The following is a 21,334-nucleotide window of genomic DNA, read 5'->3' as shown; positions in this document are numbered from 1 at the left end:
AGCAGGACCTGAGTTTATGCGTTGCTTACCAGCTCCCAGGGGAAGCCTTGCACAGACCACACAGCTTGGGTAACAAGGTAATAAATGGATTGCCTCTTCAGTCCTCTCCTGAAGATGCACACCTGAGGCCAGACACTGTAAGTCTGCAGTACCAGGGCTAGAACCCATGTTTCCTGCATCCATGCTTGCTTCCTGGCATCTTCCCTGCCCCTGTGACCCTAACAGAATTAAGGGAGGAGGATCCATTCCTAAGTATGGAAGAGAAGAGACCATACTGTCTGCTTTGAATTGGTAACCTCATAGATACTGCCAGTTATTTTACCAGAAAAAGATGGGTTTATTTGTGAATAAAAGAGAATTGCAATTGGGGACAAACAGCAGCAAAACTGTAGGCAAGTCCAGGTTACAAGGGAGAGGTATGCTTTTTTTTTTTTTTTTTTTTTTTTAATGTTTGTTTTCGAGAGAGAGAGAGAGACAGAGTGCAAGGTGGGGAGGGGCAGAGAGAGAGGGAAACACAGAATCTGAAGCAGGCTCCAGGTTCTGAGCTGTCAGCACAGAGCCCAGTGTGGGGCTTGAACCCACCAGCTATGAGATCATGACCTGAGCTGAAGTTGGATACTTAACTGACTGAGCCACCCAGGTGCCCCCCCCCCCCTTTTTTCTGAGAGAGAGAGAGCATGTATGCGTGAGCATGCAAGAGGGGGCAGAGGGAGAGAGAATCCCAATCGGGCTGCATGCCCAGTGCAGAGCAGAGTCCATCCCACAACCATGAGATCATGACCTGTGTCAAAATCAAGAGAGGGACAGCTCAATGGACTGAGCCACCCAGGTGCCCTGAGGAACGCTCTTTTTAAGGAGAGAAGAGGTAAATTGGGAAAGCTGTTATGAACTAAAAGTCCATTGGAGGAAACTGGGAGTTTGAAGTATAGTGGCTTCTCATTGGTTGAACTTTTGCCTGGTGGGGGCGGTGGGGGGGGGGCAGGAAATGAGGAAAACATCTCTACTTCCACCTGGAACAGTAGAGTGGTTCCATATTCACAGTAAAATTCATCTCTTCTGTTGTGTCTGCAATTGATTTGGAGTGGTAGGGCATGGGAACTCCCCATGCCAAAACTTCCTGACTCCATTTTAGTGTTGTTTCCTGTTACTAATTTTCATAGAATCAAACTTCTTTGTACTATATTTTTGGTCAACCACTTCCCCACGTGAGTACCAGTGGGAATTCAAAGATGAACAGAACAAGACTCTGGTCCTCTTGGGCCTTGTGGGAGCCAAAACAAAATAAATGTAACAGAAGGTGTTCTTCTTTGTGATTTATACAAATTTGGCTATTAATCCAAAGGACAGCTTACATATAACTTGGGGTGTTCTTACAGATGCAAATTATACCCATAGTCATTCTCCTAAAAATAAAGTTTCTTTAATCCTGAATCATTTTGAGTGCTTTTTACCTACAAGAAACAAACTGCCTCCCTTTAAAAATAGGAATCCTTAGAATCTCACTCAACGTCAAAGATTGTTAAAATTTCAGCTGAGAAAATTTGAAGATCTAATTGGTTGTGAGAAATAAATCCACTGGCCCAATCAAAGGAGGGACTAGGAGACTTGGAGCACAGTGAAGCAAGGCTTCAATCAAAGTTCTTGCAAGAGCAGGTATCTGATGGACAGGCACAACTTGGGGCAGTTATAGCATGCAATTTATCTTCTAGCGTGCACGTTACTCCCCTGGTTCCTCATTGGCTGAGTACTACAGAGGTAACAGCCTTACCTGGAAGTCACCTATGGCCATGTAGTCTGATTGGAACAAATGTACACTCCTTGAGGTGACACAGAGAACTTCAGTTCTTTGGCACATGCTCATTGCAGAGCCCACAAAAAATAAGCCTGGGGAAATGGAGAGGAGAGGAATAACCAGGAAGTGAAGTGTCCAAGTGTTGGGGACTCCATTGTTGCAAGGGGTGGGGGAGGGGTGTGTGTGGGCAGCTTGTACATATTTCCAATAGGTTGTAAACCTATGGTTAACTAGACAGCACAGCTTTTATTTGGTATGTTTGAAAATGAATCATCTCACTTCTCACATTGGTTTTATGAAGCAATTCATGATTCCATCTAGCAAGTAGAGGGGATCTCTGAGGAGCTGTACAAAGTGGAAGGTTTTTATAGGAAAGAGGGTAGGGCAAAGAAGTTATTAGCAAAAGAAAAAAATTGTTTTAGGCAAGGTCACTCTCCCTTAGGGGAAGAGCAGGAGGTCTTACACAGATAAAGATGATCTCATCTTATTTTGGGGAATGGAGAGGGCCCATTGGTGCTGATTAAAAAATTCCTGATTTACCAGTTAAGACTACATTTCTGGGGTAGGTTGAAACTGCAATTAGGTTAGGTATTAAGCTCTGTTTTGGTAACTTGGCCTAGCATAAGTTATTCCATTTTGGGGCCTGTGGTTTTCTTTTTAAAAGATGCAAGTGACTCCAGGGTTGATTGAGGAAACACAATGAAGTAGTCAGGAATTTAGGTTTTCTGTTTTTACTCCATCATTCTCAGATAGCGTCATTAGGTTTATTTCCTCATGGTCACAAGATGGCTGCCACAGCTCAAGGAATCACAATGTCACACAACCACATCCACAGGCAGGAAGAAAAGGGGCTAGAATTACATAACTTTTTTTTTTTTTTAAACAAGGAAGCAAAAGACAGAAGCCCCCTTCCAATATCCCTCAATAAATGTGATTGAACAGAATCATATGCTTGCTGGTAGCTGATCTGCAAGAGGAATGAGACTTTATCTTCATTATTTAGCCCAATCTGGGTATACCCCCTGGGGGATATACTACCCCATTCCAGAACAAGGTCAAATTTCTCTTATTAGGGAAGAAGGGAGTGGGGAGAGAAGAAGGAGGATTCTGGGACCAACTCCAATGTGTATGTCAGGGCGGGGTGGGGGTGGGGGGTTTCCCATACCACCAAGCAATTCTGACACCATCTCGTGTCCTACAATTTAACTGAATTCTGTGACTATCTGATGTCACTGTGGCATCAGATCCCACACACAGGTTAAGGTCTAGGTCTTATAAGACTGACTCCACCCCAGCCCACCCTGCTTCAGGTGCCAGTCACAAGTACAGGTTGTCACCTGTGCTCCTCCTAATGGACTGGCTACAGATAGGAGGTTCTGATGAGACCCTCCTTGGGTTTGATGAGTTTGCCAGAGTGTCTCATAGAACTCAGAGAAACAGTGTACTTACTAGATTACTGGTTTATTATTAAAGGATGTAATTCAGGAATAGCCAGATGGAATTGATGCAGAGGCATGGAGAAAGGACAAGGAACTTCCATATCCTCTCTGAAAGCATCACTCTTCTCAAATCCCCACCTGTTTGGGTTTTACAGTCATGATTGTTTAAGTGCCTGACCACTGGTGACTGATTCAACCTCTGTGCTCTCTCCCCATCAAGGGGGTGGGACTGAAGGTCTCTACAGTCTATTTGAGGTTGGTGTCCCTGGCAACAAATCCCCTTCCTTGGTTATCTAGGGGCTTTCCTTAAGTCGTCTATTAACATTACAAAAGACTCCTTGATTGCCCTCTTCACTTAGGAGATTCCCAGGGTTTCAGGAGCTCTGTGCTAGACCTGGACAAAGACGAAATATGTATTTATTATAAATCACAGTATTACAGTAAAAGAAAGGGGGAAGAAAACCCTTTCTGATTAAGCAGCCAACACTACACTGTCTGTTCCAGTGCACTCATGACTGTTGTAGTTGTGTTTATTCACAAAATAAAGTTCTTCAGGTGCCCTGTGATCAAAGGTCAGGACCAAGAAGGTTAGCCAAAATGCTAACCTCTGGCAGGGAAATCTACTCTCAAGAGAAGAAGTCGTTACTCCTGCCACCCAGTAGCCCACCCTATGCACACTGGAATCCATTGACTCATCAGGTGGAAGCTGCTATGACCAAGACCATGGACACTGCATGTTCTACTGTTGGAGAAGTGAATAAAGTACGCCAAAATGGCTGATGGCGCTAAAACAAACTCTGGTCTCTAGTTTAGAGACCCCCTCCTCCAGGTTCTTCTTCCTTTGTTTGCTGCGCGTGTGAAAACCCCCACAGGTGTGGAAGCTGACAACTATAAATTACCCTCCCCACTTGCATTCAGCGCTCAGATCTTTGGAGAAACGGTCTCCTCTGCGCCCGCCGGTGTTAAATAAATCTCCGATCCACCAAAATCTCCAAGTGCCGCTTGGTGTCTCCACCAGCGTTCCAGCTTGATTACATAACACTACCTTCTGCTGACCACCCTGTCCTGCCCTCCTGCCCACAGTGAAGTGGCTTGCCTCTCCATGCACCACCACCTTCAAGCCAGAAGCAATGTAGCTCTATGTATTTTCTGCTTATTGACCCAGTAATGACAACCATAAAAGGAAATTCACATTCTGGTAACTCAACGGGTTACAACTTAAATTCCCACATCAGGATGGACTTCTGTTCTCTGCAATTCTTCTATTTCACCAGGATATACTATGGTTTAGAAACGAGGCTGGTTGCTACTTGAATTTGCCAAGTCCTTGAGATGATAAACTGTTCCCATGTTCTTCGACTCTATATTGGAGCAACCATGTGTGTTTGTAACACGTCTGTGACAAAGTTTGCCACCAATCGCTTTGTTTAACACAGCGATTCTTACCCAGGGGTGTATGTCAGACTCACAGGAGCAGCTTTGCTTTAGTTTCCTTTTGCTGCTGTAACAAATTACCACAAGCTCATGGGCTTAAAAATAACCGATTTATTTTGGAGATCAGAAATTTCAAATCAGTTTCACTAGGCTGAAGTCAAGATGCATGCCAGTGAGGCTATTTCCTTCTGGAGGCTCTGGGGGAGAGTCCTTTCCCTGGACTCATTTAACTTCTGGTGTCCACTTGTTTTTCTTGGCTGGTAGCTCCTCCTTTGTGCTCACTATGCATCATTCCAGTCTCTGCTGCCATCGTCACATTGCTTTGTCCTCCTGTGGTCAGATCTCACCCTGTTTCTCTCTTACAGGGATCCTTGTGATTGAAGTTAGGGCCCACAGGGATAATTCAGATAATTTCCCTATCCAGGACCCCGAAATTAATCATGTACTCAAACTCCTCTTTTCCCATGGAAGGTAACATTTCACATGTTTCTGAAATTAGGACATGGATATTTGAGGGCCATTCTTTGGCCTCCCACAGAACCTAAACATGCTTAGACACCCCTCCTTAAAGATTCTAGTTTAGTAAGTGGGGTCAGGACATGTTTATTTTTCAAAATATATGCCTGATTAAGTACCTGTTACCTAGTACATAGTTATATCCTACCTTCAGTTGCTTATAATTTTATCTCCGAGGTTTTATTTAGATGGTTCCAATGCTGACTGGGCATCACATACACAAGAACTTGATGATTGACCATCTTATTGAATGCTCACGTGCTTTCCAAGTAGGCTTTGTTTTTTTTTAAGATTTTAAGTAATCTCTGTGCCCAGTGTGGGGCTGGGACCTACAACCCCAAGATCAAGAGTCACATGCTCCACTAACAAAGCCAACCAGATGCCCCCAAATAAGTTTTATTCCCATTTTACAGATGTGGAAGTAGACTCAGAGATTGTGTTCCATCTGCCCAAAGTCATGCAGCAAGAGAGAGACAGAACTAGAACACAAACCTTATTCTAGCACCCTGCAAATTTCATAAAACCACCCAAGTCAGCAGAATGGCAGGAAAGAAGAGTTCAATGTTAGAGGGGACTTCCCAAGGCTCATAGGTCCATTACCAACCCCTGTAACCTCCACCCATGGAACTGTTGGGCTGAGTGTTAGAATCCCACATGCCCTTCATCTACCTCCTGAGACCTGTGTCACAATTACAGCTTATCCTTACTGGATAAGGTAGATTGCAGACGCTGGGTGAAGGAGCAGCCTCTTGGGATTTGAGCTCACTCCCCACACAGCTAGGCTGCCTCCCCCACATATGGCAGGATGCGTACCACCCAAAGTTGAGAACGTGACTTTCTTCAATCACTCTTATACTTGTTCCAGGTTACCATGGCAACAAGTATTCATCCTAGCAGCTGTTCCACAGCCGGTTAGCTTTTCTGAGTTCTGCCCAAGCATTTGTGGCAAACATCAGAAAAAAGTCTGTGGCAGCACGCTGGAGCCCAGGTCACCTTGATCCTGACTCTACACAAACAGACCAATCCGGGGATGAGAAGTTCCAGCTTCATGATCAAGACACAGTGATATCCTGGACAAGCTACACTATGGTTCAAGTTGCTCTTCTGTAAAATGTATGCATTTCTAGCAAAGTGTTGGCTGTAGGGATGCATTAGAGGTTATATTTGTTTCCTATTGCTGTTTTAAGAAATACAAACTGAGTGGTTTAAAACACAGGTTATTTTGCAACTTGAATTCAGAAGTCCAAAATGGGGCAGCAGGGCTGTATTCTAGGAGAGAATATATTTGTTTGCCATGCCCCACCTAATATAGGCTGCCTGCATTCCGTGGCTTGTAGCCCATGTCATTCTGATTTCTCCCTTTGGGACATGATGTGATTCTGATCTATCTACCCTTTTTATAGGGACCCATGTGATTGGACCCTATTGCATAATAGCCCCTTGTCAGGACCCTTACCGCATCTGCCCAGTCCATATAGACTCAGGGAGATCAGGAAGCCACTTAAGTGGCCAACTCTTAAGTGCCATTTTACAAAGTACAGCATATGCAAGATTTCTGATTCTAATATGTAACACTGTTACAGGATAGTCACAGAAAAGTTGGACTCTAACACCATTTGTCATTGGTAGGTTAAGGCCATATTCTCTTATCAAGCAGTATTTAAAGAAGGGCTTTGATGAGATACCTTGAATTTTTAACCTGTTACTCTAGACAGACAAGACATTTCATATAATGGTGTGGGGTTTCCTTCCCCACACCAGGGATGAGTTCTACCATATATATCTAATGAATGGAAATGAATATTGGATTCCTCCTTCCAATATATAAGACCTACATTATACATAGCCTTCTTAAGGAAACAACACTTAACAACACCAGATTATGACATTTCCCAATTGAGGGTTGAAGAAGTCCTCAAAACACTGTTTTCACCTCCCTGCCATGTACAGATATTTAATTTTTCTTTTGAGAGAACACACATATAAGTAGGGGCTGACCAGAGGAAGAGGGAGAGAATCTTAAGCTGGCTACATGCCCGGTGCATAGCCCAACTCAGGCCTCAATCCCACCACTGTGGGATCATGACTTGAGCCAAAATGAAGAGCCAGATGCCCAGTTGTCTGAGCCACCCAGGCACACCCCTGTTCAGACATTTAAAAGCTTTATGACTTTTTTCCAAAACATGTTCTCATTTAGACCTAGGCTTTTTCTAGTTATAGAAATGAACTCACTTATATTCTCCATTAGTTATCTTGAAGATGGTCTGTTAGAGCTTCTTCAGTGTGAAGCAAACACTAGTCATACTGATTTTATTGCAGCGTAGCAGAAGCTAGGGGACGCTGAGGGTAAAAAGGCTCAGGAACAATGAATGATCATGTGTTGGTAGTGGGGAAAGCCACTCTCCGGCTCAGCTAAAGGGCTGGTGTTCAGCTGTGGAGTCTTAAAGAGACTAGAAATGTTGTAATTGCACTTAAGTAAACTAGAACCTTCTAATTTTATCCCTCCAAGGGAGATTGCTGGTCTTGAATTGCATGAGGAGTACAGGGAAGAATGTGACTGAATACCTCAAGTTCTCAGGTAAATTTTCAAGGAATAATTTCCATTAGGCAATGTTGGAGCAGAACACTAGATAAATTCAATTAATTCCTTGGGAACACCTGGTTTCCCTGCCCGTCTAGACAAAGAAAATCATGCCAGTGACTAGGGGTGATTTCTTGTCTTTTAGTCTTGCATAGATGAATGGAGGGGTTTAAGACTTGTCTCTGTAGTCAAGAGCCACTGTTTAATTCTCTGGCTCTACCAGTTTTGGTTAAGGACGTCAAAGCTGCGTTGACAGTAAGCACTGAAGTCACCCATTTCCTTATTCACATCCACACAGACTAAAGCCCATTTGGATTGTGGAAAGGTCCTATAGTTACCATTAAAGCATGACTGTAAGGTTAATGAGGTAAAAACCAAGTAGCTTACTTCAACCATTTTATTTGAAAATCCTTAGTGATTTAACATCATGGTTCTGTTCTTGCGCAGGTAGGTGATGAAGCCTAGCGTTGCCACAAGGCCTGCTAAGGCAGCCACAGCTACCACAGTCTTAAAAGCAACATATCCAGCAGCCCCATACCCTTTTGAGTCCACCACATCTGGGAAGAAAGCAGACATTCAGGTCTTAAGATCATTTCAAATCTAAAGGCTTAAGTTCAAGCCTTAGGCTCCCCAGAGAAGTTAAATTATGCCTCTAATGTCTCCTTTAGGAAGCTTGCAATAGAGTATTTAGTTTTACTCTTTGAGCTAACCTCCTCCTCTCTCTGGTCCCACTGCTGCTCCTACTTGCTACTAACTTTAATTAAACTAAAATCAGGTGGGCTGACACCTGGAAACAATCTTACTGTTCCAGTCTAACCAACATTCTGGCATTCATAGAGATGATTCTCATAGAGATGTAGAAAGATGCACACTTTCTTACACTGTCTTAAGTCCCTAACAAAACTTGCAATTTCCAATTGTAAGCCTAAAATTAAGACCATTTGCGATGAGGATATGGGATGTGACCAGGAACACCGTCTAGTACAGACTCAAATTTGGCAGTAGTAAGGCACATTCATTCTGATCTCATAGTTTCACTTCTAGAAAGATATCCTGAATTTGTTTAATTGGCAAAGATTTAAGAGTCTTCTACTGTGACATTATTGACAGAGCTCGAAGTAACCTACAGGTCCTTGATTGAGGACTGTGGCTAAACTACAGCTGTATGCATGCAGTACTATGTAGCTGTTAGCTGTGAGGTGCTCTCTGTACAGATTTAAGTGTTTAAAGTAAGTGTAAAATCATAGAAAGCAGGTAGAAAATATGATTCCACTTGTGTTAAAGAGAGATTTTTTTTTAAGGGGGATTTTTGGAAGAGTACACAAGAGACTTAATCAAGTATAGCTAGGAAGAGATACTCCTATGCTTTCACTGCTTAGAATTACTATAATCATGTATTACTCATGTATGGTTAATTTCAACATAAAAGGTATGAACTTGAGTTCAGGAAGTACCCTAAGCTTTAGCTCCATACCTCTGAGTGAAGAGCTATCTGACAGCAGGAGGATGGGTCCTGGAAGACTCACTATCATTTTCTCTTCTTCAGTGGTGCCTGTGGCTGGAGGGAGAAATTGGAATTTGTGTCTGTCTGACCTCTGGAATAGCCAGTAGTAGAGAGGGGTGTTGATGGACTTTTTTGAGCACATCTCCATCGAGTCCCCTGCTCTATGTGGGTTTTCCCCACCTTTGCAGGAGAGGACATACACCTTAGGGTAAGAATAGGATGAAATCTCTAAGAATATTCAAAGATTAAGTTCCGAGTCAACCTGGACTCCAGCATAGTAACTTTTGGGAGTCATGTTTGCAAAACATCAGGCTCCAGTCCATGTATAAAACCAAATTTGCCCAGTCTCATCAAGAACTGGTCATCTCAGTCTTATTCTATTGGTAGGGCAGACTGGGCTAAGAAGGTTTCTTGGAACTGAATGAAGAGTCTCAATCAACGCCCCTCCTTTTTTTCTTTTAAATTTTTTTTTTTCCATGTCAACTCTTCACCACACTTGGGGCTCATACTCACATTCCTGAGATCAAGAATTCCATGCTCTAGCAACTGAGCCATCCAAGCACGCCAAAGCCCTTATTCTTAGTTTCTAGTTCTATAAAGACCAGTCTTGCTTGGACAACTCATGGCAACAAGGACTTCAAGATATTACCTCTCCTGTGTCTGAATGACACAGGGCAAGTCACGGAACACAGAGGGGAGTCAGCAGACAGTCGACTGCAGATTAAGACACTGCAGTGGAAGTACACCTGGGGATAGAAGAAGAGTTAAGTGGAACTGATGCACTCACTTTTGACCTGTCCCGGGTGACTTAATCACTTACCAGACTAGAAAGCACTTGGGCCTCTGATACAAAGGCAAAGGTCTTCACATCAAACCTCTGATAGTGAGTAGGATAGGTCACAGAGGAGCCAACTGGATGGAAGGTGGTTCTGTGGTTGTCCAGGTTGTATTCACAGCTAGGAGGCACACATCAGCAAAGATTATCAGCTTCATTTTCCCTGAAGTTTAACTCAGCATCTGCCCATATTCAGCTATGTGTATTCAAACACCTTCAGAATTGTTCTATCTTCTTCCTGTACATTTTATTTACTTCTGACATCGCATCTCCACCAATATTAAGTCATGAGTTGTATATGCTAGTTGTTTTTCAAACGTGCATTAATAAAATTTAAGTACCTATTTGTTTGCCAGCTAAACTTATCAAGAACCTCCAGTTTTATATGTGTGTTTTCATCGGACATTGGCTTAATCCTTCCATACATATCTGAGTACCTATTTTATCCCAGGCAGTTAGTATAGATCAGGGACAAGGAAAGTAGAGAACTGGGGTGCCGGAGTGGCTCACTTGGTTGAACAACCAACTTTGGTTCAGGTCATGATCTCATAGTCCAGGAGTTTGAGCCCCTCATCAGGCTCTGCGGGCAGCTCAGAGCCTGGGACCTGCTTTGGATTTTGTGTCTCTCTCTGCCCATCCCCCCTCACTTCTCTCTCTCCTCTCTCAAAAATAAATAAAACACTAAAAAAATAGTAGAGAACTGCTATTTTACCTCTGATGATACAAGAGGTTGGTAGCTGTAGAGAAAATCTTATGTTAGGTGGGCTACATGTATTCCTGGACCAAGAGTGTACCTGGAGTTTAAGAGCTTAGGAACAGATTATAAGGGCTTCAAGGAAGATAATCTATGGTTTCTATACAGATGAAGACCCTTGAGGGCAGAGCTGGGAGGACAGCCACCAATTCCCATGTGTCTAGTCACAGCTTCAGAGCATTATGGATTGAGTCAGATAGGCATTTAAATCCCACTATTTACTACATCTTATTTTGGCTAATCATTTAAGCAGCCAGCTTGGGATTTATCACGAAGTGGGGTGGCTAGTGTCTTCATAGCATGAGGAGATTCAACTAATGCATGCTGAGTACATAGCACCTTGCTTGGAACATGGGTGAATAGGAACTGGCAATCTCTTCTTTCTAGATCAAGAGTATTAGAGCCTGGCATCCTTGAAGAGGAACCCATTCTTTTAGATTCAAGGTTAAGAGCAAAATATATCATCCTATTGGACCAATGACTGGTTACTAATGAGTACCAAAATCAGCACTTTTGTGACCTAGTGCTCTTCTGAAACCCTAGAGGGTTTTATTTTCTCACTGGCCTTTTTTTTCTAAACTTTTTAAAAGTAATCTCTACACCCAACACGGGGCTCACACACAATCCTGAGATCAAAAGTCGCATGCTGTACTGAGCCAGCCAGGAGTCTCTTCACTGGTGTTTTGATTAGCTGAGCTACCTTATCTATAGAGAATACCTACCCATCCATGATAATATTCCACTGGGGGACGGAGGCTGGGTCCACTGTGGGTGTTGCCCAGCAGTCATCTAAGACCAGCTTGATGTTGGGGTCAGACCTATTTAGGACTCTCACTTCCAGATAAATTGGTTGGCGGAGGTATCTCACCACAGGGTACTCCTTCTCCCCGTAAGGTTGGAGGTAGGATTTATCTGAAATGGAATTGAGACCTCTTCAGTATTCAAGTGGTTGATGGTTTCTTTTTTTTTTTTTTTTTTTTAGTTTTTTTTCAACGTTTTTTATTTATTTTTGGGACAGAGAGAGACAGAGCATGAACGGGGGAGGGGCAGAGAGAGAGGGAGACACAGAATCCGAAGCAGGCTCCAGGCTCCGAGCCATCAGCCCAGAGCCTGACGCGGGGCTCGAACTCACGGACCGCGAGATCGTGACCTGGCTGAAGTCGGACGCTTAACCGACTGCGCCACCCAGGCGCCCCGCAAGTGGTTGATGGTTTCAATAGGAGCTAAAGCAAGCATCACTAATGTTCCATTAGTCTGGCATCATCACAAAGTTCAGGTTAGGGAAGATTTACCTCAAAGGATTTCAGCAGGTTTTTTAAAAAAATTTTTTCAGTTTTTTTTTTTTTTTTTTTTTGTTTGTTTGTTTTTTTTTTTGTTTTGTTTTTTTTTTTAAAGAGAGGAGGTGAGCAAGGGAGGAGTAGATAGAGGGAGACAGGATCCAAAGCAGGTTCTGCACTGTAAGCAGAGCAGGGCTGGAACTCAGTAACTGTAAGATCATGACCTGAGCCAAAGTTGAACACTTAACCAACTGAGCCACCTAAGTGCCCCAAGCAGATTTTTTAGGTTGTAACATCTCACCTGGGTAGGTTTGCAGGATTAAGGCAAGTGGACCTGGCCTCACTGAGGCCTCTGGAGGAGGAAGACTTTGGACTCTGGTATTTATTAGCAAGTCACCTTTGCTGTAATGGCACTTCACTGTCATTCTGTAAGACATTAGGGGAGGGGCAAGGTGGTACAGAAGAATTTTAGGTTAGGATCCTGCTTGAATTTCATCTGGAGCTTAACAAGTAGCAATTTAATCATACCTGAATTCACTATCTCTAGAAATTGTGCTTGGAGGAAGATCCGCCCAGACAGCATGTATTTCATTTTCATAGATGACTTTGCCTTCCTTGAACTTAAAGTGGGATAAAGGTTAGAAGCTACTAACAAGTGACCTTGAAGTCAAGCCCTAGCATTCCATAGTCTGCCAGCACTAACCGTATGTCTTGTCCCGCATCCATTCAGGGGTATGTGAAACAGTATCAACCCTTGAGATGCAGCCTGGAAGGTAGGTTGGCAGGATGAGTCTCCCACCCTTAGGGTTTCTAAGTTGAGAGCTGGTTTTGTCTGGTGACTGTAGACCTTTATGTCCATAAACCCATCCTGAGTACACACGTCACCTGTAACTAGATGGTGGTTAGAGTTTAAAGTAGTTTGTCTGCCAGGTGAATGGTATTTACCAACATTGAAGAGTGGATGAGGAGATCTAGGAGAAACCCTTGAGGGGCTGAAGTTATTCATGGATCAGATTATGGCTTAAAGTGTAATGCCTTGTATCATCATGTCCCTTATTTCAAGACTTACAAATCCTGAGTGGTTTGGGGAGGGCAAGGATGGAGGGTAGTGGATGCAGGAGCTAGTTTTCTTATTGGCTGGACTGGATACAGGTTAGTAAATAAGAGTAGCACAGGGGCAGAGGCAATACTGAAGAAATACTTACTCCCTGTTTTTGAGCCACCTATCAGCATTTGGGGGAAGTCTTTTCAACTTTTGTAGCCCTTATAGTTACAGGTTTGAATCAATCTTACTTAGATGGTGGGCTCAGGCTCCTAGACCACAATACATCCAGGCTACTTAAACATGGATCCCTTATACATACAGGTACCTATCACTGTCTTTTGGAGAGCTTATCTACTTAGGATGCTGTTTTAGTAGCTATACTGAGATTTCTGATCTGATCAGTTTCCTCAGTAAGAAGCAATACAGAGTCCGAACTTCTATACCCATTCTGACCTACAGAAAGGCTAAGGGAGAAATACTGTAGAAAAACATTTTTCTTGGAAATGTTTTTACCTATAGAAACTGGTGACTCACAGACACACTCAGGATAAAGCACCGTGGATATAGTCTCTTGTGTAAAGGCAAAGGTCAGCTTGAGTGAAGCTAAGTAGAACTGATAGGGTAGGCATTTTTCAGAGAACTGCAAGGAGAGAAGAATATCAATTAGCAGCCAGAGCCTTGGGGGCCCACAACAGTCCCAGTGAAGCAGGAAGGAAGTACACTGAATACCTGTAGGTCACACTCTAGAATTAATCTGGATTCCCTTCAAACCACAACAAGCAAGATCCTATCACTTCTCCAGATCAGGATGCTTTCCTAGGCAGGAAATTTATTGCTTTAAACTCATGCCCTGAAATACCCAGCTCTGCATGCTCTTTGTACTTTTCACTCAAGCCTGAATTTACAGATCAAATTCCAAAGAGTGGAGTGCTCTGCCAAGCTAGGTCTGATTAATCAAGCATTCTACAAATGTTGTCAGATGTTATTGCGAAACACACTACCCCAACCTAAGATGACTCTCTGGTGTCCCTGGCAATTCCATCAGTCAAGACTGGCCTCCAAGTTAACAGTTCAGGACACTTTTGTTTGGATCAAACTGTCCTGCTTTTAGTAGGGCATAGGAGGGTCATCATTAACAACTTACAATCAGTTCGATGAGCTGAGTTAAACTCACACACACACACACACTGAAACAAACAAAAAACCCCACACAGGAATACTTCCATTGCAGCGGTTTAGGAGGCTGTATGTTTCAGAGTAAATTTCAGTTACTGGAGAATTCGCTTAGGCCAAGTGATCAAATGAGGTCTTCGAGTTTGCATCCATTCTACTGACAGTTTATGGACAAGTCATGAGCTGTATCAGGGTTATTTAACGACTGTGCTTCAAGTCTGGCTTCCTTTAAGCCTAGCTGTTCATGATAGGAACGTACTTCCATTTTGAGAAGAGTTTTGCTGAAGTGCAATGTCAAGCCACTTGATTCTTCTTTATCAATCCCATTGTTGTGCAGCTGGCTTACAGCAAAGTTCCTATTTTCAAAGCTCACAGATTTTAACTTCCCAGGAAACTCCGGTATGGTCAGAGTTACATGTGTGGCGTTACAGGTCACAGCATCTAGAACGAATGGCCAACACAATGCCCATGATCAGCTTTAAGCCCCTAGAACAGTGTCTCCCACAACTGGAGTTGCCCCTTCCTGTATGTCATGGCCTTACCTGACATACAAAGCACTCGTGTTGTTAAGATTATCTTCTGCCCAAGAGATTCATGTATCAACTTCAGAGGCACCATGTAGAGGTGACTGTTACCTTGCTGAGGGTGGGGTGGGGAGAGAACGTTTTTCCAACATTGGTTTACTTGAATTTCTAACAAATGCTCTAGGAGTCATCAGGGCAAATATATACTCAAGTATTGGGCACTATTTTGGCCCAAATAGAATTTAAGCATTTTGTCCAGTGACTGTTGATCAGATGTTCTAGTTTTTAAATCTTATGTTTCCTAGCCTCTGGCCAGTCAGTATTGTCTACTGGTAGGACCTATACGTCACTCCTAGGCAGATGTGAACAAAAGCTGGTTTTATCTTAACAGCATTCAGAGGAAATGTTTGTAAAACTCAGCAATCTGTTTATATTCTCTGTGTAACAGGACTGTTCTTGTTAAAATGGCTGACATTTAAGCGCTTATTTGCTAGGACCTGTTTAAAGTACTTTCACACATTAACTCATTTAACTTCATGTCTTCATTGTTGGCCCTCAAAGCACCAATTTCTACAATCAATCTTTGTCCTATCATGTATAACGACAACATCTTAATTCCTCAAAGACCTTCATGGTACCCTAGATCACATTATAGAGTAGATCTAGATAGATCTATGGGAAGAACACATCTGTTTTGTTCACCCTTTTATCTTTCATACTCAGTGCAGCGCCTAGCACATGGGAGGCATTAAGATACCTGTTCTATCAATTGTATTCTCAGTTATTTTGAAGACATGGTTGAGACCATGCTTAGACTTTGAATATTGGTCTGTCCTTTGGTGGTGGTACAAGAAGATTCATACCTACCATGTAGTGAGTCACTCCAGTGGCATTGAATGACACCTGGAAGGTGATCTTGTGGTTATCAAACAGGATATCGTATCCTTGTCTCAAGACATCCTGAAGAGTCAGAGTTTTGGCTTTTGTACCATCACCAACCTCAATGCTCCATCCCATCAGATTCTTGGTATCCTAAAGATACAAGTTTGATTTAGAGGGCTCGTGCTCACCTTAACTCCAAGGCTATTCGTCTACTTAATATTTTAGTCAAGATTGAAGTTAGGTCACTTCTACTCTAGAACTAAAGGTTACTTAGATCTGTAATTTAACAGGTGACTTTCATACCGTATTTTCATCAGCCAGGCCAGGAATGACATTAAAGGTAAACTGGAAAGAAAAAGTAAAGAAACCATGATGTGAGGCTTTGATTTGGCAGAGAAGGTTTCTGAAATCATGCCACCTGTCAATATGTGTAGAACACCCAGAGCAACTGCTGTGTACTTCTACCAAGAGGTCTGGTTGTGGGGTAAGAAGAGGCACAAGTCCAGTCATGAAAACTAGCTGTGCCCTTAGACATCATTTCACCTCCAGGCTTCTGATGACAAAAAGCAATTGCAAGATCGCAACTCTCTTCCAGTTTTCAATTGGGACACTAAGTTCTTAGATGCTCATTTTTTCCCTTTGTCCACAGAAATCAAGCATTCAGTCAAGTCATGCCTTTTTATCATTGTTATAATCAAGGATGAATTTATTTTCCCATTGTTGATATTAGTTATGTCAGACTATAAAATCCCAGAGTAGGAGATTGGGCTATTTTGCTTTTTTACTGTATCTCAGCATCTGGCACAGAACCTGGCACATCATGGGCATTCAGTTTGTCACATGTTTTTTAATGTGATTGCAGCTACCAATGTAATCCTTTCTATTGCCAGGTATGATGTGCTGAGCACTGTATATACCCTCCCAGTTAATTCTCAGGGCCATCCTTTGAGTTAAGTACTATTGTCCCTGCTTAAGACTTGGAAACTAAGGCTCAATATGGTCAAGAAATGAATCCAAAGCCACATGATCAATTAGTGGTGAATACCAGATTCTAATCCTGATCCTGTTCCTAACACCAGCTCTGTGTAGACCACCACATTTCCCCTGCAGTAACCATGAGAAGCCATCAGTCTGCTTCACTCACAGACATGGAATCCTTTGTGCAGATAGTAGATCCTGCATGCTCATGGGTTTCTTCTGCTTGCATAACTGGACAGTTGATCTGATACATCAAACTGTTATGTTTTGAAGCAGCATTGTGGTCCTTGAGTTGGATGATCATCCGGTGCTGGCCAAGCTGTGTGCAAAGGCATAGTAACAGTAAGTGCTGGTAATTTGGTGGGAAAGATGATTCCAGAAGACCATTGGATCCAGCTGAATGGCCAGACTCTTGAGGTTACTAGTACCACAGGTTCTGGAAAGTAACCATTCCTATACAAAGATAGGATATTTGAAAGCACTAGCTATAGGCTAGGTAAGACTCCTGTCTTGGCAGAAAATAGTTTATTGAGCTTCAGGGATTAGAGTTCAGGTTTTGATTTGACATTTACCTTTGAATATCGTGGTTCCAGCTAATTTGGCACCTCTGCCCAAGTCAAACAAATATTGAGCACATATTTATCAGCCATTGTTTGGGTGCTAGACAGGGCCATCTTTGGTATTTTCCCCTCTTTTAGGGAACTCAGTCTCAAGCAAAGGACAGCCACCTTTTTTCTATTAACTATTAATAAGTATTTTAGGATTTTAAAGCCACATACAATTTCTAACATGTACTTTTTTTTTAACGTTTTTTTAATTTATTTTTGAGACAGAGAGAGACAGAGCATGAACAGGGGAGGAGCAGAGAGAGAGGGAGACACAGAATCGGAAGCAGGCTCCAGGCTCTGAGCCATCAGCCCAGAGCCCGACGCGGGGCTCGAACTCACGGACCGTGATATCGTGACCTGAGCCGAAGTTGGACGCTTAACCGACTGAGCCACCCAGGCGCCCCTAACATGTACTTTTTAAGTCTTTAAAAACCATCCTTAGCTCAAGGACTATCACACACATGCATACATGCACATCATGGGCTCAATGTGGCCATCCACAGTTTGTAGTTGGCAGACCCTTGGTCTAAAGCAAACTCTAGCCTCTCTCCAAGTTGGCAAAGGCCATCTCCGAAAGGAAAAATTAATTACTGGAGGTTTTTCTCCAGTTGCAACTCTTCAACTGCAGAGTTGGATCAAGTAGCCAGTTAAATATGCAGATTTCTAAAATGTACCTTAGACCTAAGTCATCAACTTAGATCAATGAACTAAGTGTATACAAAGTTCCCCAAGTGATTCTTGGCTGCTTGACAGGTTTCCTTTACTGCTCCCAATAACCTTGATTGGGCAGTACTGTTGCTTGGCAATAGAGAAAACCCTATTGCTCAGCTGCTGCTTGCCTTCCAACACCTGTTTTTATAGCATAGCAGTGCTCTTTGCCAGCACCAAAATAGCCTTCAGTTGCCCATGGAGGTTACTGATCAGAATATCTCATTTTAAACATTTGTTGTATCTTACTGCTGTGCCAAGTTCTTCATCTGTATCTTATTAATTTTTAGGTGCCCTGTAGAAAAGGTACCATAATCCCCCTTTTGCAATGAGCAAGCCAAGGCTTAGAAAGGTTAGCTTACTTGCTCAAGATCACAACTTGAGAGTGGCAAAGCCAGAACTCATACCAAGGCCCTAACTTCAGGGTTTTTCATTTTCAGCATTATTGACATTTCAGGACTGGTAATTCCATGTTAAAGGGAGCCACCCTGTGCAATGTAGACTTTTTAGCACCAACTGTGGCTTGTACCTGCTAGATGCCAGTGGCAGACAGCCCCCTACACCAGTTGTGACAGCCAGTAAGGTCTTCAAAAGGTCTCCAAACATTCCACAATGTCCTCTTGGAAGACAAAACTAAACAACTCCCCCCAACCCCCCAAAACAGTAACAAAAACCAACCAACCAACCACCACCACCACCACCACCACCACCACCACCACCCACCCTTGATTGAGAGTAACTGCTCTACTCTAAAGCCAAATCCTTAACTAGTAGGGTTACTATTAGTAACTACTAGGTTACTATTTCCCACCATCACTCCTCAAAACTATTACTTACCGTTCTTCTGGTACAGGTCTCATATGGGGCCTTTAAGGTGAGCTTTTCTGGATCCAAGATGTAAGTGCAGTTCAACAATTCAAAACTAAAGGGATCTATAGAAGCCAGAGCAAATTGCCAAGAAGTGCATTACAGTAACAAAGTAAACCAAAGCTACATAGCCAAGAGTATCAATCCATTTCTAAGCTCCATCATTTTACTTTTTATTGTCCCAGATGGGTGATAGGACCCAAGATTTAAAAGATGCTGTGCGGGGCGCCTGGGTGGCGCAGTCGGTTAAGCGTCCGACTTCAGCCAGGTCACGATCTTGCGGTCCGTGAGTTCGAGCCCCGCGTCAGGCTCTGGGCTGATGGCTCGGAGCCTGGAGCCTGTTTCCGATTCTGTGTCTCCCTCTCTCTCTGCCCCTCCCCCGTTCATGCTGTGTCTCTCTCTGTCCAAAAATAAATAAAAAATGTTGAAAAAAAAAATAAAAAAAAATAAAAATAAAAATAAAAGATGCTGTGGTTTGCTACTAAAGATTTCTCAGGAAATTCTAAGATAAGACAGGTTTCTAAGGCAAGAGGAGGTCTTTCACTCTTACTGGAATCATGCAAATCAGGGACCCCTGTGGCATCATGGGAATTGGGTGTCAGTTACTCTAAAGTTTGCGTACTCTGCTCACCTGAAAAATAGGGCTAGCCTTGAACCAAGAGTTTTCTACTAAGACTAAGATAAGAATATACACATTACCTACCCACCACAGATGTATGCCATTTTTTGGTGCCAAAATCACTTGGAAATTCCACTGCCATTCTAGTTTCATAGCAAGTGACAGTACCTGAAAAGGAAAGGAAAAGTTTGGGGCCTCCTTGAGTTGCAGGAGGCAGGATTCCTAAACTTGTGGAGCCACCTCTCCAACAGGCATCAGGGAAGAATACCACTTGCAAGAGGCAAACTCTGACCCCTACCTTCAGGGAGTTCACAGATTGGTGGCAAAGACATAACTAAAATGCAAGTTACCAACTGTAGGGAAGTTGTCAATTAAATGCCTGGGGCTTTCTGGAACTCTCCAGTTAAGCCCAGAATAGGCCCCAGAACAGGGGCCAGGCTAGAACCTTGACAATGATGCTGACAGAGGTGGGGATGGTAGGTCTGTGAAAAGCTGGAGAACGAACGTTCTATCTAAAGACTTTTCAACTTGAAGTTTAAAAAATGCCCAACCTGGCTGGCTCCGTCAGAAGAGCATGCAAGACTCTTGATCTTAGGGTCCTCGGTTTGAGTCCCGTGTTAAGCGTAGAAATTACTTAAACTTAAAAACTTCACCCTACGTAAGCCCAAGAACACTTTTTAAAGGCTAAATTCTACCTATAATATGCTATTTTACATCCTCTTGCCCACGTGAAAGTTTAGAAAACTCCTAAGCAGAGCAGCTCCAATTTTGTCTGTCATGTTGATGCTTTCCTTAAGCATAAGCTTGTGTTTGAAAAGGACTACCCTTAAAGATGGGGATTTAGTGTTGTGTTCTGCTGTTTTGGGGGTACCGTAAAGCTTGAGGCAGTAAGGGAATAAAAACTAGTGTAGGTGTTTTGCAAGATCTTTTCTTTAGCTAGTATAGCAAGTCATGGGTAAGTAATAGCAAAATCTACTGACTTGATCAAACTAAGAAACGGGGTGAGTGGAGATTGTGGCCCATGTTAATGTTCCCTGGCCATCTAGCTGCAACCTGTTTGAAAGATGCTAAGGGCATTTCCCCTCACCCAACAGACATACCTGGGAAGACAGGATTCACCAACTGCAAAACACCTATGGAATTCACTGAAGTCATGAGGATAAAGAGTAGAAAAAGTGACCTGTAGGTGCTAGAAGGAGATTGGGGAGAGAGTTAAGGAGGAATGAGCTTCAGCAAACAAGGCCATTGTGTCTGTCCCTACTCTGCTGCCAAAATTACTCACCTCCAATCTGTATTAAACCAGCTTGAAGGACTCCCACTCTCTCCTTTCTGTCTAGAAGCCATGGCCAAATGTATCACCAAATCAACCAGATAGAGGGATGGGTTGTTCTGTGCTTTTTTTATAGCAGAACATAGAACATGACCCCACCCTCTCCCCATTGGAGACACCTGAGTTTTCTCCAGCTTTCTCACCTGAGAGGAGGGATTTGGGACAGGAAGGACTTTCTGGAAGGCCTGAAGGAAGCATAATTCTGCCCTTCCTGACATTTGCCTTTGGGTTATTCTACCAGCTTCTCTGTGGGCCAGCCATGAAACCAGAGGTCACTAAAATTGGCTCCAGGTGAACGAATTGGTGTTTTTCTCCATAACACTGGGCAAAATTAGTATCTTTTGGGAAAAATACAACTCCAGTGTAGAGTGAAAGAGGGTGGTGGATTTTATTGAAGAAAGAACATCTCTTGTTCATACCATCTTCAAGTAACAAACCTTTCCTTTAAGTAACCCCTAGTTTCCTGGC

General features: G+C 43.0%; 1 protein-coding gene across 1 annotated transcript; it reads right to left on the bottom strand.

Moving 5' to 3' along the window:
- Positions 1–8,147: 8,147 nt before the first annotated feature.
- Positions 8,148–20,880, bottom strand: ZP2 (zona pellucida glycoprotein 2). Its single transcript, XM_058711578.1, has 18 exons — positions 20,819–20,880; positions 20,637–20,725; positions 19,621–19,704; positions 18,888–18,982; positions 16,901–17,053; positions 16,060–16,101; positions 15,742–15,906; positions 14,893–14,989; positions 14,610–14,791; positions 13,691–13,817; positions 12,836–13,023; positions 12,661–12,752; positions 12,434–12,558; positions 11,578–11,767; positions 10,087–10,222; positions 9,916–10,012; positions 9,237–9,320; positions 8,148–8,319 (listed from the first exon to the last, which is right to left on the bottom strand). Exons 1-18 carry the CDS (start codon positions 20,878–20,880, stop codon positions 8,174–8,176), a joined length of 2,154 nt encoding a protein of 717 aa, XP_058567561.1. The 3' UTR covers positions 8,148–8,173.
- Positions 20,881–21,334: the final 454 nt, after the last annotated feature.

This window comes from Neofelis nebulosa, chromosome 18, assembly GCF_028018385.1.
Source record: "Neofelis nebulosa isolate mNeoNeb1 chromosome 18, mNeoNeb1.pri, whole genome shotgun sequence".
In the NCBI taxonomy this organism is placed as follows: Eukaryota; Metazoa; Chordata; class Mammalia; order Carnivora; family Felidae; genus Neofelis; species Neofelis nebulosa.
This window is presented reverse-complemented; position numbering and strand designations above follow the sequence as displayed.